The 13,666-nt window shown below is 49.3% G+C and overlaps 1 protein-coding gene across 1 annotated transcript in view; it reads right to left on the bottom strand.

Annotated features, from left to right (window-relative positions):
- Positions 1-1,487: 1,487 nt before the first annotated feature.
- Positions 1,488-13,666, bottom strand: part of SCRN1 (secernin 1) — a 35,016-nt gene continuing 22,837 nt past the window's right edge. The window contains exons 5-7 of the mRNA XM_028119249.1: positions 13,169-13,334; positions 3,907-4,087; positions 1,488-1,783 (exon numbers count right to left, since the gene is read on the bottom strand). Coding sequence (XP_027975050.1) covers positions 1,625-1,783; positions 3,907-4,087; positions 13,169-13,334 — 506 coding nt within the window. The 3' untranslated portion in view covers positions 1,488-1,624. The remainder of the gene's footprint in view (positions 1,784-3,906; positions 4,088-13,168; positions 13,335-13,666) is intronic.

Raw genomic sequence — 13,666 nt, forward strand, 5'->3', positions numbered from 1 at the left:
AAGTTGGTAGAACAAGATGTGTTCGGATAAGCCCTGTGGCCCTCCGTGCCCACATCCGTGTGTGGGACCACATTCCTTCCAGCCCGCCTGGCCTGTCGCGCATCGCTCTCAGTGCAGAGTCACTGACCCTAGGTCACTTCAAAGATTACTGACGCTCACAATATTTCCACTTGCAAATTCCTACCAGTGACGAAGCGTGATTGGGCCCAACTGGTATGGGTGAGGCCGGAGTAAGGAAGGGGCCGTCCTTCCACTAGCGGCCACACCTGCTTACTTGTCTGTTCATCATCTCCTGCCCCCAGAGCATTTCACAGTGCTTGAGAGTTTCAATGGCTGGGGCGAAGCCCCCCTACACCTGCCCCCTTCAGCTACCTTCATTCCAAGAGCAGCTACTGGGAATAAAGGGAAGGGCGGGGAGAGCCAGCTGCATCCTACGCAGCTTTGTGGGATTGAACGAGCTGGGCAGGAAGGCTGGGGTTGGATCGCTACCCTGCAGCGAAATGCTTCTGCATCCATCTGTCACCTCCTTGCCCTCTGTCTTCCCAATGCTGAGCCCATCTGGTCCTCCTCACACGCCCATCTATGCTCTGGTGGTAAGTCAAATCCTCCGTGTGAACACGACGTTGGAAACCAATCAGTTTAATTAAAGTCTCTGCTGAGATAATGTAGTCGCTGCTCAGATCCCAGCTACTTTAACAAAAATCTAAACAGTCAAGAGTTTCTCCTTTTCTTTCCCTCGCTAGCTGGGGAAATTCGCAGCCTTGTGGGGCGGAACTATGCCACGGGGCCATTTAATTAATTCTGAAGAAGTTGGCCATCACCAGGCCCGAAATCGTTTCTCCACAAAGACATGTCCAAGGGGTGGGCATGCTTGCTGTGCAGGGAGAGCCAAGCGGTAATGCGGGGAAGCCACCGGGGTGTGGCTGCCTCCGAGTCTCTACCGTGGGTGCCTCTAGCTGACTCCCCTAACCAGCTCCCCTGCGCAGGGGCCGTCTGTGGGCCCCCCGCACACAAGCACGGTGTAGAGAGGACACTCTTGGGGATCACGGGAATTGAGATGAGCTGGGGCCACGGAGGGGCCCCCTTTGTTCCTCCCCATTGGTTGTGTCCCTCAGCAGACACATCTGGAGAACTCTGCATGACAGGCATGCACCTATGTGGAAGGGAGGCCTGGAAGCTTCTCCCTCAAGTACACACACAAGAGCCCTGGGCCTTTTGTTAACCCAGAAGAAACCAGTACTGAAAGAAAGAATAAGACTTCCAAAGATTTTGCTTTTCCTGCACACTTAGCACTGTGGAGCCCCCTCCCAAGGCCTGATGAACCGTCGTCCTCCGTGAGAAGGCTAATGTGTCCACGGTCACTGAGATGCAATGAGAGCAGCTGAAAATCCACAATTAGTCATACAATCGAACGACAGGCTAATGGAGACGCGTTACATTGCAAAAGAAGGGAAGCTACGTGGTAGGAGAAGGGGTCGTTGTTGAGCTTCAAGGCAGAACACAAGAGTGTGACTTTAACACATCTGAACTTTCTCATTTTACTCACACAGGAGAGTGGTTTGTTTTGCTGGTAATTTAGTAAGGTGGGAACGTTTAAATAAGAAGGGGAAAGGGAATGCTTACTTCACTTAAAGAACTTAATCTCCGTGTCAACACAGTCATAGAAAAGATCCCCCACTTCGGTGGGGTCCAGGGGGTCAGAGCTGGTCAGGATTTCTTCCATGGCCTCCAGGCCTTGCTTCTCTAGTTCCAGCATGGTCTTTCTCAGCTGGCGACCCTGCTCCTGAGGAAGGACGGAAACAGCGCGGGTCACTACATTGGACAAGAAAGCCTCCCAGGGGCCCACCCACCCCATTCAATCTGTTTCCCCACAACTGCTACAGGGATCATTCTAGAATGCCAGGGTGGTTATGGTACTCCTCTGCTTGGCGTCCTTAAGTCCTCACTGCCTTCAGGATAAAATCCGGACTCCTGAGACACACTCAGGAAAGGCCTGTTGTAACATACGAGGCTCTTGCTTGCCTCACCTCCTGCCATGGCCCCCGCATCTCCTTTCCCTTCAGCCAGACTGAATTAACTGCATTCTTCCAACCCACAATACTGCACCCTGCTCTTCCTCAGCACTTGTCAACTTGTGCCCATCTCCAGGCTTCTTTGAACCTCTCTTCTGGGCTCCCTGTCAATGCCTTTACTTCGGCCATGGCTGTTCTTTTTCTGTCTTATACGGGTCAGTCGACTTGCCTGCGTCCGCCATTAGACCATGATCTCCTGAGAGAACTGAGCTCATCACTATGCTCCAATGCCTGGGTCACAGTAGACATTCCCAATAACTGTTTGTGGAATGAATAAATGGATCAGCGAATAAACACGTGCCACACCTATCCCCCAACTCACTTTCGTTCTGAGGTGGGGAGATTCCTTCCACTCACTCACAGTGGATGACCGTGAAAAGCTTTCATTTGCCCAATTTGTCCCAGAATGGAGAAGCTGCTGTCACCACATTCACCACTTCCTAACACGGCTTTGACTCAAACCAATGGTCATTTCTCAATGTCAAAGCCCACCCAACCTCATCAGTCTCATCTCTTTGACATTTTGTGTAGAATAGTTCAAGCACACGGCCCTTTCTCCCTCTGCCTTCTAGTTGCCAAACAGCCATAAAGCCATGCACCGAGGGGCATTTTTCTTCGGGGCTTGCTGTCCTCCACCTAGAAAACACGCACAGTCGGGAAGCGAGGTGGACCGCCCTGAGCAAAACCCAGTGCAGCGTGGTGGCCGTGCTCACGCTTCCAGGGAAACATTTGGCAGGCAAGGTGGATGTGAAAACCCTTTGACTTTGACACGTCCAAATGGTCGTTTCTGTGGCACAGAAAGGCAAATTCTAGGAGTAGCGAGGCTGCCTTCTCTGAGATTCTTTCTGAATTCCCCTGGATTTACTGTTGATGTTGCCCTTCTTTCTGTGCTTTTCATAGAGTCCACCATGCTAAGCAGGAGAAAATAAGCTCGCCCAGTCCACACAAATGCAGGCACCAATTTATCTACAAGGTGTCCCTTTCTTCAGGACAAACAGGACCTGTTTCAAGTTGTTAAATACATGCGTGGGAGGCAGATGGGCATTTAACAACAGTGTTCCTTCCCCTGCCCTTCAGCAAAACAAAGGCTTGGGTTTTATAGGTGATCTATCACTAATGGCTGCCATGGGCAGAGATAGGGTGTGTGTCTCGTTTGAATTGATGTCTTATAACTTCATTTACCAAAGCTTGGGCAAGGGTGGGGTGGGGTGGGGAGTTGCACACTGAAGAATAACTTTTTTAAAAAACTGGAAATTTGAGAATCTTTTTTTGAAACTTTTTAAAATTATAGTAAAATACACATAACATAAAATTTTCTGTTTTAGCCAGGTTTAAGTGTACAAGGTCAGTGGCATAAGGACATTCGCCTTGTTGAACACCCAACACCACCATCCATCTACAGAACTTTTTCAAAGGATTACTTTTTTTTTAATAACACAGGATTGCACCTTAAATAAAATTTTGCCATCTTGTACAACTTTCTACCCCCAAAAGTATACAAAGAATTTTAGACAGCAGGAAAGCAGTTGTCCCTACTAGAACCGCACATTTCTGTTATTCCCAGGTCAACAGTAAACGAAAGAGGGATATTTCGAGCCCACTGAGTTCTGGAACAACGTCACAAGTGGAGGCTTTGTTTCATTTGGATTCAAGAGACTGGCTGGAAAAATTAACAGCAGCCTTCGAGGAAGGACCTTGGGTACCTGGATTTCTGGAAGGAGGCAAGCTGGCGAGGAGGAAAATGATGAGCTCCATAACCGCTCCCCTGCCTCCCCTCTCAAGGCCTTGCCCCTCCCCCCCCACCCCATCCCCGCGGGCCCGGTGCCAAGCTCACCTGGTCGCTTTCAATGACAGCACGTGCCCACTCGTGGGCCTTGTACAGCTCATGCCGGCGGTCTGGCTTCTCCAGGAACCGAGGCTCCTTTTTGGCAGGGTCGTTGTCCCCAAAACAAGGAGACTGTGCTTTGGGGACAAGTTTTACATCATCAACAAAGATGAAAGGCTTGAATATGGACCTGGAGAGAAAGGAGAGGTGCTTCAGCCAAACTGAGCTTGAGGCTTGAGGACACCAGACTGTCCTTTCATTCAGCAAACACTGCCTGAGCCAGCTCATGGTGGGTGGTGGGTGGTGGGTGGTGGGTGGGTGCCAAGACAGAGACACCACTGCATATTTTAGTAAAACTGTCATTTACCAGCTGCAAGTTCTTCTATTAACAGCAAGGAGACATCAAAACAGACTTGCTTTGTTCTGGGAAGACCGTTTGAGAGGCCCCTTTCAGTTATGTAAAGTAAGGCAAACAGACACATAGTGTCCAGAGAAAAGGGTGCAGTGGGCCATCTATCGGCATTGAAAGAGGTCTGCCTTTCTCTACCACGGCTCGCTGGACAGTGGCCTCCTGGAATGCAAGGCTCTGAGACCCCATCTCTCTCTCTCTCTCTCTCTCTCTCTCTTTTTTTAAGTTCTACCTGTTTTGCAGATGCCACAAAGGTTCCCAGAGTCCCCCGAGAGAACACACTGCAGAGAAACAGAAGCCCAGCTGTGTGAAAGAGGAGCTCTGGGCGTAGGAGGTGACTAATGCAAGGACCCATTCAGCTCTCTGCCACGATGGTGTGCCTTAGGAAAAATGGCTGTGTGCGTGCACACACATCTGTGCATGCCTGGGCACATGTACACACACACACACACCCTAAAAGAGCCATGTTTCTAAAAAACTGCATCCTGGGATCCCAAGCCAACAGGGCACGTGGAGACCACAGCTGAGTGTAACATAGGGAGACAGCTTTCTCCTCTCTGCACCCAGAGCAAACAGTTGTGAATGAAAGCAGTGCTCCTGGGCCCTGAGGGTGGGCCGCGTTCGTTCAGCTGCACCGTGGGGCAGCGCCTGCAATAACGAGAGGAGAGAGAAGACTACACCCAGACTCCCGTGGGTACTGATCGGATTTGGGTTCTTTTCTCTCCCTTTAGCTGGTGCACCTCGGCCACTCCATGCCTCAGGTGGGATGTTGACCCCTGGGCCCTGAGGTGGCTGGGCCTGAGGTGGCCACAGCGGCCTTGCCAGTGTGCCACACAAACATTTCCAGGTGTGCCACGATCTGCAAAGAGCCAGGAACCAATGACCCTGACTACCCAAATTGTGTCCTTGGACGGGAGGCATCAGCATCCCCCTCAGGCCCCATCCCCATCCTGGCGAATCAGAATCTGCATGTGAACAAGACCCCCGAGGGACCCCTGACACCCTAAGTCTAAGGAGCACCGCTAGGCTTGCCCAGCTATTCGAAGGTAGAGCGGTCCTGAAGGTAGAACATTCCTCGGAGACCTCTCATAAGCCAAAGTGGTATAAGGCAAAGAAGCAATTACCATTTCCTAAAAGCAAAAATCCTCTTGGGATTTCTTGTGGTTAGTGAAAACAGGTACCATACTAAGTCCATCTTTCGTAAAAGTGAAGTGGGGTAAAGCTAACTTACGGATAGTGGGGGAAACCTGTAATGAGAAGTGACCTCTTAGATTGGTTCCCTGAGGTTATCAAGGGAAGGAGGGCTCAGGAGAGGAAGGAAGAGCCTGAAGTCACTCTGCAAGACTGGGCTCCGGCTAAGGTCATGTGAATATTAAAAGCAGTGAGACCTTCGTGCCTCCCGCTGGTAAAATGGATGGCACTGATGAGGGACAGGTGCCAGGTACCCTGTTCTCTGCAGGGCATGCAGACACTCACGGGAGACTAGACCCATCTCCTGGGAAGCACACAGCACGCCGGCCGGCCTACTTCCACCAGGCCAAGGCCGCCCAAGGACCCGCCCTGCCCAGGACGGAGTGGGGCTACCCTCCGCAGAGGGATCACAAACTGCCAATGGCCACCTCCTACAGCCTCCTGAACATACATCGGTCCTTTTCCCTTCTACTCAGTGTTGCATGGATGACCCTGAAGGTGAAAGCAATCGATGCAAAGCTTTAAAGGGTCTAAAGCAATTCTGATTACATAATGTTGAATTATCCAATGAGTCACGCGGTTGATTCTGCAGAAGGGCTGGTCCGTGAGGGGGTCACTGGAAAAGGGTAACGGAAGGGGGAGAAGGAAGCAGGAGGGAAATGGCAGGAGGAAGGAGAGTCCCGCACAAAGCCATCCAGAACTAACTGCCTCTGGGTCCTTCTGGTCTCTGACCTCACAGCAGGCAAGCACCCCACCCTTCAGGGCTAACAGCACACGGGGCTCTTGAAAAGTCCGTGTGCAGCATACCGTCCACCAGCCGACGTTCATCTGCAGCTTCCCCGGCCAGCGCAGACACCCTTCTGTGGGAGACGGGGTCTGGGCTCCTGCCGCACAGCCCGGAGCCTGTGCAGTGCACATCTCAGTTACAGGGCCTGGGCTGGCCAGAAAGGGCCAGAGCCATGACCTCCACAGGCTAACCCTGAGCGATGGGGCTGGCGGCAGGCTCGACCTCTGGCAGGGCTTTACTTGACCATGCCTCTCAGGACCGTCTGGCACAGCGGCCCCGTGGGCGAGCACTGTGGCTCTGGGGACCCCGGGGGGCATAGTCTGGGAGATCCCAGATCTGCCTGACTCATGACAGTGAGGCCCCACTGGGACTGAGGATGGGCTGGGCTCAGGATGAGGGTGGGCGTCCCCTCTCGACTCTGACCAACCATGGGGACACTTGTGTTGCCCCTCTGTCCCTCCTCTGGACTAAAATGATCTCTAAGGTCCCTTCCAGCTTCTAAACCTGTTATTTAACTTCTCTTTGTATGTCGTGCAGCCCATGAACTTGTGAGTCTGACTTCAAGAAGTTCATGGTAAGCACAGTCGTGGTCTTCCGCATCCAATATCCAGGATAATAGTGTAGTAAAAATCAGGACATTCCATGTAACTTCAAACCCATTCCACACCTGCTGGATGGAGGTTAGTTTAACAACAGTAAGGGTGTCTGGCGCTATCTTAAGACAAGAGGCCCCATATGTGTATCCTTCCTATCTATCAGTTTTCCTTTTTAAGATAAGTAGTAAATATGAGGAGGTTCCCATAATACTCTAAAGCAGCCAAAGCTCTCCACGGATTTTTTTCCCCAAAGTCTGTGAGGAAGCTGGCATCCTCAACTGCTAAAAACATGAGGCACAGATTTGTCAAGTGGTCAAAGGGAGATATTTTGAGATTGAATAAAAATTACTGCTGATGACAAACTGCAATGATACTAATATTTCTTTAAGTCAGAATGTGGGAATTATAACTCAGTCTTGATTATTTGTGCCTACGTATCCAAAAAAAAGCAGAATGTGGATAACTCAGTGGTCCCCAAACCTTCTGATTTCTTGCCAAGCCTTATAGAAAATCACACTAAACTTCCAACTAGGCGAGGAGAGCCTCTGCCAATTTCCCACCCTTAAAGCTCAAAGGGTAGCTTCTTAAATGTCCCTTGATCGAATGTATGTTCATTAATGGCCCAGAAAGTAAATGACGCGACCAAGGTCACATGTCCAGCCAGTGGCAAAGTTGAAACTGCCACCGGGGTCATGAGGCACCACCCCTCCCAGGCCACCTGGACAGGATAGGACCTACTTCGTCATACTCTGGAGCTCTGCCAGGCTGTCTCAGGGATGGCTCTGAGGCAGGACACAGCTGAGGGGGCTCCAGAAAGCCAGTTCTGCTCTGTCCTCGGTTTCGGAGAAGGCACCTACCCTGGAATTCGCTCCAGGCACTCAGGCCCTCCATGGTGCGCTGTGACAGGAACACAAGATAAGAGGCCCAGAAGCAGGGGAGCGCTTCCAGTGGCAAAGGGCAGCCCAGCAGCCTGGTTAATGAGGAGGTTTATAGCTGGCTGAGCTGCTCTGAAGGGACAATCCAGCCTCATGAGGGACAATTAAACAAAGGAAGCCATGAGCAACACAAAAGAAACCACGTCACCACAGCCATCAGCTCTCCCTGAGACACATCTCAGGTCTAAGACACAGTCTGATGATAGGAAACCCAGCAGAGGCTTCCACCATCTGGCTCAGAGGTCTGCAGAATGTTAGCCTTGGGTGACGCTTGGAGCCACAGCCAAGAAACACGCTCCCCTAGAGGCATCTTTGCCTTATCTGTCCTTTCTGTCTTCCAAAACCTCGTGAGAGATGCACTGAGCCAGTGTTTAAAAAAAAAAAAAAAATCTGTTCTCCTTTCAAAACACAATTACCATGAAAACCCCTACCATTTTGTAGTTTATCGTAATTTTCAAAGTGCTTGCATTCAGTTCTCCGGGTACTCCTATTTATCCATTCATTCACCAGTAAAAATGTGCTGAGTGATGACTGAGTAGCAGACACCTGTTCTAGGTGCTAAGGATATGGCAATGAACAAAGCAGGGCAAAAATTGCCATCCCGTTTTACAGATGAGATGAATAAGGCTCACAGCAGCTAAGTGCTTGGTGCACAGGCACGTTCCCAATAAGTGGCAGATGGAGAACTAAATTCAGATGTCCAAAGCTGAGGTCAGTTTTTCCCCACTACTTCTCACCATTATATATCCTTCTGTTGGGTTTTTATACACATTGTGCAGAAAAACAGAACACTTTTTGTGCTTTGGGGTTTGGAATTTTATTATCAGTGGCCAGCCAGCAATTCTGACCTCAAACATGGCTCTGTTCTCACCGAAGGTGCAGAAAGTCCCTTAGCGACTAAGCCAGGCTTATGCGGCGCCCTGGAGTCCCCGGCAGATCCGCTGAGAGAAGTCTGGCACAGGGCAGGGAGAAGCACAGGCTCCTGCTCAGATGAATCTGCTAAACTTTCAACCAAGCTCAGAAGAACCCAGAAGAGCCAGTTTTCTCTCAATTGCAGGTGTCCCTCTGGCTTTTCACTGTGAATCACTTTCATCACACAGTCACAGCCACATCTGGCTGAGAGGAGAACCTACCAATGCAGAGCCTTTCTATTTAGAGGAAAAGCGAACTAGTACTTTTGGAGCATGGGACAAGCTTGGGGCTGGATCCAGATACTCTGGAAGGGTTTGAAGTCAAAATTGTAGGGTAGGAGAGAGATGGTGCTGGATGGATCTGGGATGAAATCGTGGGGCGGGGGGGGGGGGTTGCTATTTTGCGTGGGGCCCTCAGCTCTGTGGACGTCTGTGCCCTGCATGGCACAGAGCTGTATTTACATAGGCTGTGGTGTGTCTTCACCAACAAAGAGGTGCCACATTTGAATAAACCAGATGAGACAGTCTCAGTCAATCCAATTTAGCCTCTCAAGCTTAGTACACTGGGAGAAGAGGAGGAAACATGCGCGCGCACACGCACACATACTCCAGGTCCCTTGCATCTCCCCTGCTCTTTGCCACTAGTTAAAAAAGGCCAAACACCGTATTTTCCTAGAACTTCCTCTCTATTTTCTATTTCCTAGGCTTAAGTACACAGCCTAAAACAATGAGAGAAGTGGGTTAGGAAATAGCCTTCTAATATTTAAAATGGAAAGTTTTTAAATTTTCTCCCCCTCTTGGTTTATCCATCCCGTACGTTGAGTATTTGTGGGCTTTCTCAGAGCTGGGGGCCTCTGGGTGATGTGCTGGTTGGACAACTGTATCTGAAACAAATAAGCCCTGACCCATGATGTCTGCCAGTTTCTATGGTGTGACCCACGGCAAGTTCCCAGTGTGATGTCACTGAACACAGGGGTTGGCAGGAGAGGCACATAATCAGCTCTCGCTGGCTCCAGCACCCTGCAGGACTCTGAATGTCACGGTCTCAAAGGGCTAAGGTACCTCCCTACTCTTTCCTCCTCCAATTCTTCAGGTCGCTGAAGCTTTGGCAAGTGTCGGCTTCCACCGAGGAAAAGCCTTACAAAGGTCAGAACCAGAGCGCTAACGCCAGATGGTGTCACGACGTGGGTGACAGAGGCACCGACTGACTCAGCAGAATATTAATATTACGGAATCTGCCTTCTCAGTAAAATTAACGAAAGGTCTTTTGCATCTCCCTGTATCTCTCAATCTCTGACTTCTGCATCTCCATCCAGGTCTCAAACTTGCATAGTACCTGGTGCATACTGGGAGGGAAGGAGAAAGAGAAAAAGAGAATGCGAGAACAAATTATCTCGAGAGAAGGATCTGTAATGATTGCAGTGAGCAAAGGGCAGAGACGTGCTGAAGCAGACGGAACAATAGTCAGATCGCATCCTTTGGTTCCAAACATGAATTGGGAGGGATAAAGAACACAGTCTTGCTCTTGGATCATAATCTTCTGCAAGCCCCCTGCTCTGAAATGATTTCCTGAAATCATCTCTCTAATGTTTTTAGCGTCAGCAAAAGCCAGCTAAAATTTCCCCGATTTACCACCTAAAAGCCCAAGAGTAGGTAATTATGTTTCCTGCTGACAAAATACAAAATGTTAAACATGCCCAATTAGAGAGGAACATGGAAATGTTCAATGTGTGACAGTTCTCATGGTCACAGTAAGAAATGCCGCTCACTTAGCACTGGAAGATAGAAATCAATGTCTTCCGGAAAGCCCTTAATCGTCTTTAAGGTCTTTTCAATTAATTTAACCGTGAATAATTTTCTTTTAAAAATTACTTGAAATTTTCCATATTCAATAGAAGGCTATTTCCCAGCCCAAGTTTAGAACTGTACGAGACCATGTACTTCAGTCTAGGAAATGGCATTCCTTATATTAGTGTCCTGGCCTCACAGAGCCCTGTCTTCTAAGCACAGTTGGAGCAGGTGCCTGAGGCATCAGAAGCAGAAGGGGTGGTACAGGCCTTCGGTTCAACCCGCTCCCTCAAAGGCTCCTGCTCCCTAATGAACATGTCCAAATACGTTGGCAGAGCATTCCCGTCACTTTAAAGTAGGGCCCTAAGTGACCACATGGACCCCTGTGAGCCAGCAGTGTGTTCTCAAGACGCGGCTGAGCCACCAGCGATGGGGGCATGCCGAGTCAGGGTCCATGAGGGGAAGCCCAGACGACAGGGAAGGACAAACCCCAGAGCTGGTGCACCACAAAGGGCGCGAGAGCCGGGCCGTCCATGAGACCGAGCGTCGAGCCCTGGGAGGTAAGATGAAGAGGCGGCGGCTGGGCTCAAACAGGAGCACATCCTGGGAGGCTGGCTGGACCACCGTGGGGCTGAGGCCAGCAGAGGGGCCACGCGACAGTGGCTGCGCTCGTTTACTGGAGGAGCGGGGGGCGGAGGAGGGACGGAAACCTAATCTACGACAGGACACTGCTTCAGGGCTCTCTGCATTTGTGCATGTTCCCTCTACCAAAATGTCATTCCTGCTTTTTGTACCCGACAAACTCTTCCTCTTCCCAGAACGCCTGGCACTCAAGGGATCCTTCCTCCGTGGAAGCTTGCTCCTTCAACATCTCCTCCAAGCCACCTGTTACCTTGTGCATACTTCATCCCTAGCACCCAACAAGCATGATATTTGGTATAGAGTAGGTGCCTAATAAGTTTTGTTGAATGAATAAATGAAGGAAGGAAGAACTAAGAATAGCTTATACTGAATTTAATAGTCAGGTCCTGCTAAAATTGATATTGGCAGTAGTTTAAAGGTAAGGCTGAGAGGCGCCTGGGTGGCTCAGTCAGTTAAGCATCTGACTCTTGATTTCAGCTCAGGTCATGACCTCAAGGTCGTGAGATCATGCCCCGCGTTGGGCTCTCTGCTGGGTGTGGAGCCTGCCTAAGATTCTCTCTCTCCCTCTCCTGCTGCCCCCTCCTCCGCACCCTACTTGCACACATGCTCTCTATCTCTCTCTAAACATAAAAAAGGAAAAAGTAAGGCCAAAAGATCAAGAGAGGTACTGGACTTTCCCCTGAGTCATCTAAGAAACAGTCCCTAGCTAGACACCATCACTGTCTTATATTCCTGAAACAATAAGAGAAGAATAAATATGTTCAGCTGGAAGGAATGAAATTGAACAGCTACAGACTTCCTGGTAGCAGTCAAAGATCTGACACCCAATATTCAAACAGTGATAATGGTTTTCAGCCGATGGAACCCTTAAAAATTACCAGGGAAACTACTGGAATAGAAAGTCTTCTAGAGTTTTCCAGGCTGAGGATCAGTCACAGTTGACAGATTCCTGAGCCCACCTTAAAGATTCTGACACAAGAGGTTTGGGTCAAGGCACCTGTACTTTTCAAAAACTCCCCCAAGTGATTCTGCTAATGAACAGAATTAGAAACCACTGGATGGTTGTGTCTAAGCCACTGACGATGTGACTTGTGGTATATGGGACTGAACACTACCAGGGAGCGGGACTGCTGTTTGCCTGGCAAATCAGAGATAGTCTTAATAAAGAGAAGTTAAACCTACTGTGTATTTACTTGGATTATCTCATTTAATCCTCCCGACAAGCATACAAAGTAGGAGCCAGTGTTATCCTCATTGCACGGTACAGACACTCAAGCTTACGGAGGTTAAGTAACTTACCAGCCACTAAGTGAGACACATGGAATTCAAAATCCTGGCAATTTATTCTAGAGGTTGTGTTCTTAAACACTGAACAATACAAACCCTTTGCTGAAGTATGTGGGCAGAAAGCAACCCCCCGCAACACGGCGTCTTAAGGAAGTGGCCAGTGCACTTGACATTGCTTCCGACTGCATGGCCTCTGGACCATTTTGTCCTCTAATTTATAGGAATTGATTGCTTTGATAAATCTTGGGCATTTCTGCATCTGTCTCACTGTGTGGTTATTTATGCTTGCATCCCTCAAATATAGCACAACACCTGGCCCATGATATCAACTCAATACATATTCGCTGAATTTAAAACAATTTGATTGCATGAATGTCATAAAAATGATGTGACTAAGGGCACCTGGGTGGCTCAGTCAGTTTAAGCGTCTGACTCTTGATCTCAGCACGGGTCTTGATCTCAAGGGGCATGAGTTCGAGCCCCGTGCTGGGCTCCATGCTGGGAATGGAGCCTACTTAAAAAAAAAAAAAAAAAAACTGATGTGACTAAAGCCAAGAGCTTCCCTTAGTCAAAGTTCTTTGTGCTGCATCGGCCACATTGGACCACGACTGAACAATGTGACTCAGCTACAGAAGGGGAGGTACAGTAACATAGTATATACTTATTGGATGAGCTTTCAAGGGAAGCACATACTTTCTGCCAGCACAGCTGTGTCTCAGACAAACCTGGAAGGATCTGGGGTCCCAGTGAAGTAGTGAATGCATGGCGAGCTTCTGTTCTGAGGCAGAACAGACACTACACTGGCTGTAGTAAGGAAAGACTCGGAGTCTACACAGACTCCACTGGCTTTGTCCCGTAAGATGTCAATCATAGTCTGCACAGTGATGCTTTCTGTAAAGAAAAAAAAAAAGACAGAGAGACAGAAAAAGAGAAGCTATAACAGTGGCAGGTTGTTAACCAAAATCCATTCATTCCTTTTCCATTTTAGTAACAGAACCCTTGAACGGATAGCTGGGAACATTAACTGCCCGGCTACAGACTACATTTCCCAGCTTCCCTTGCGGCTACGTGTGGCCACATGACAAATCTTGACCAATGGGAGATGAAATAATATGTGCAACTTCCTCATCACCCCCCTAAAAAGGACAGTTTGCCCTTCACTTTTCCCCCGCTCTTGCTGCTGCCGAGGACATGCCTGCAAGTGGACCACAGATGGAAGTCCT

The sequence above is a fragment of the Eumetopias jubatus genome, unplaced genomic scaffold (genome assembly GCF_037043125.1).
Source record: "Eumetopias jubatus isolate StellerSeaLion01/CBP00866 unplaced genomic scaffold, mEumJub1_p1.0 scaffold_14, whole genome shotgun sequence".
NCBI lineage: Eukaryota > Metazoa > Chordata > Mammalia > Carnivora > Otariidae > Eumetopias > Eumetopias jubatus.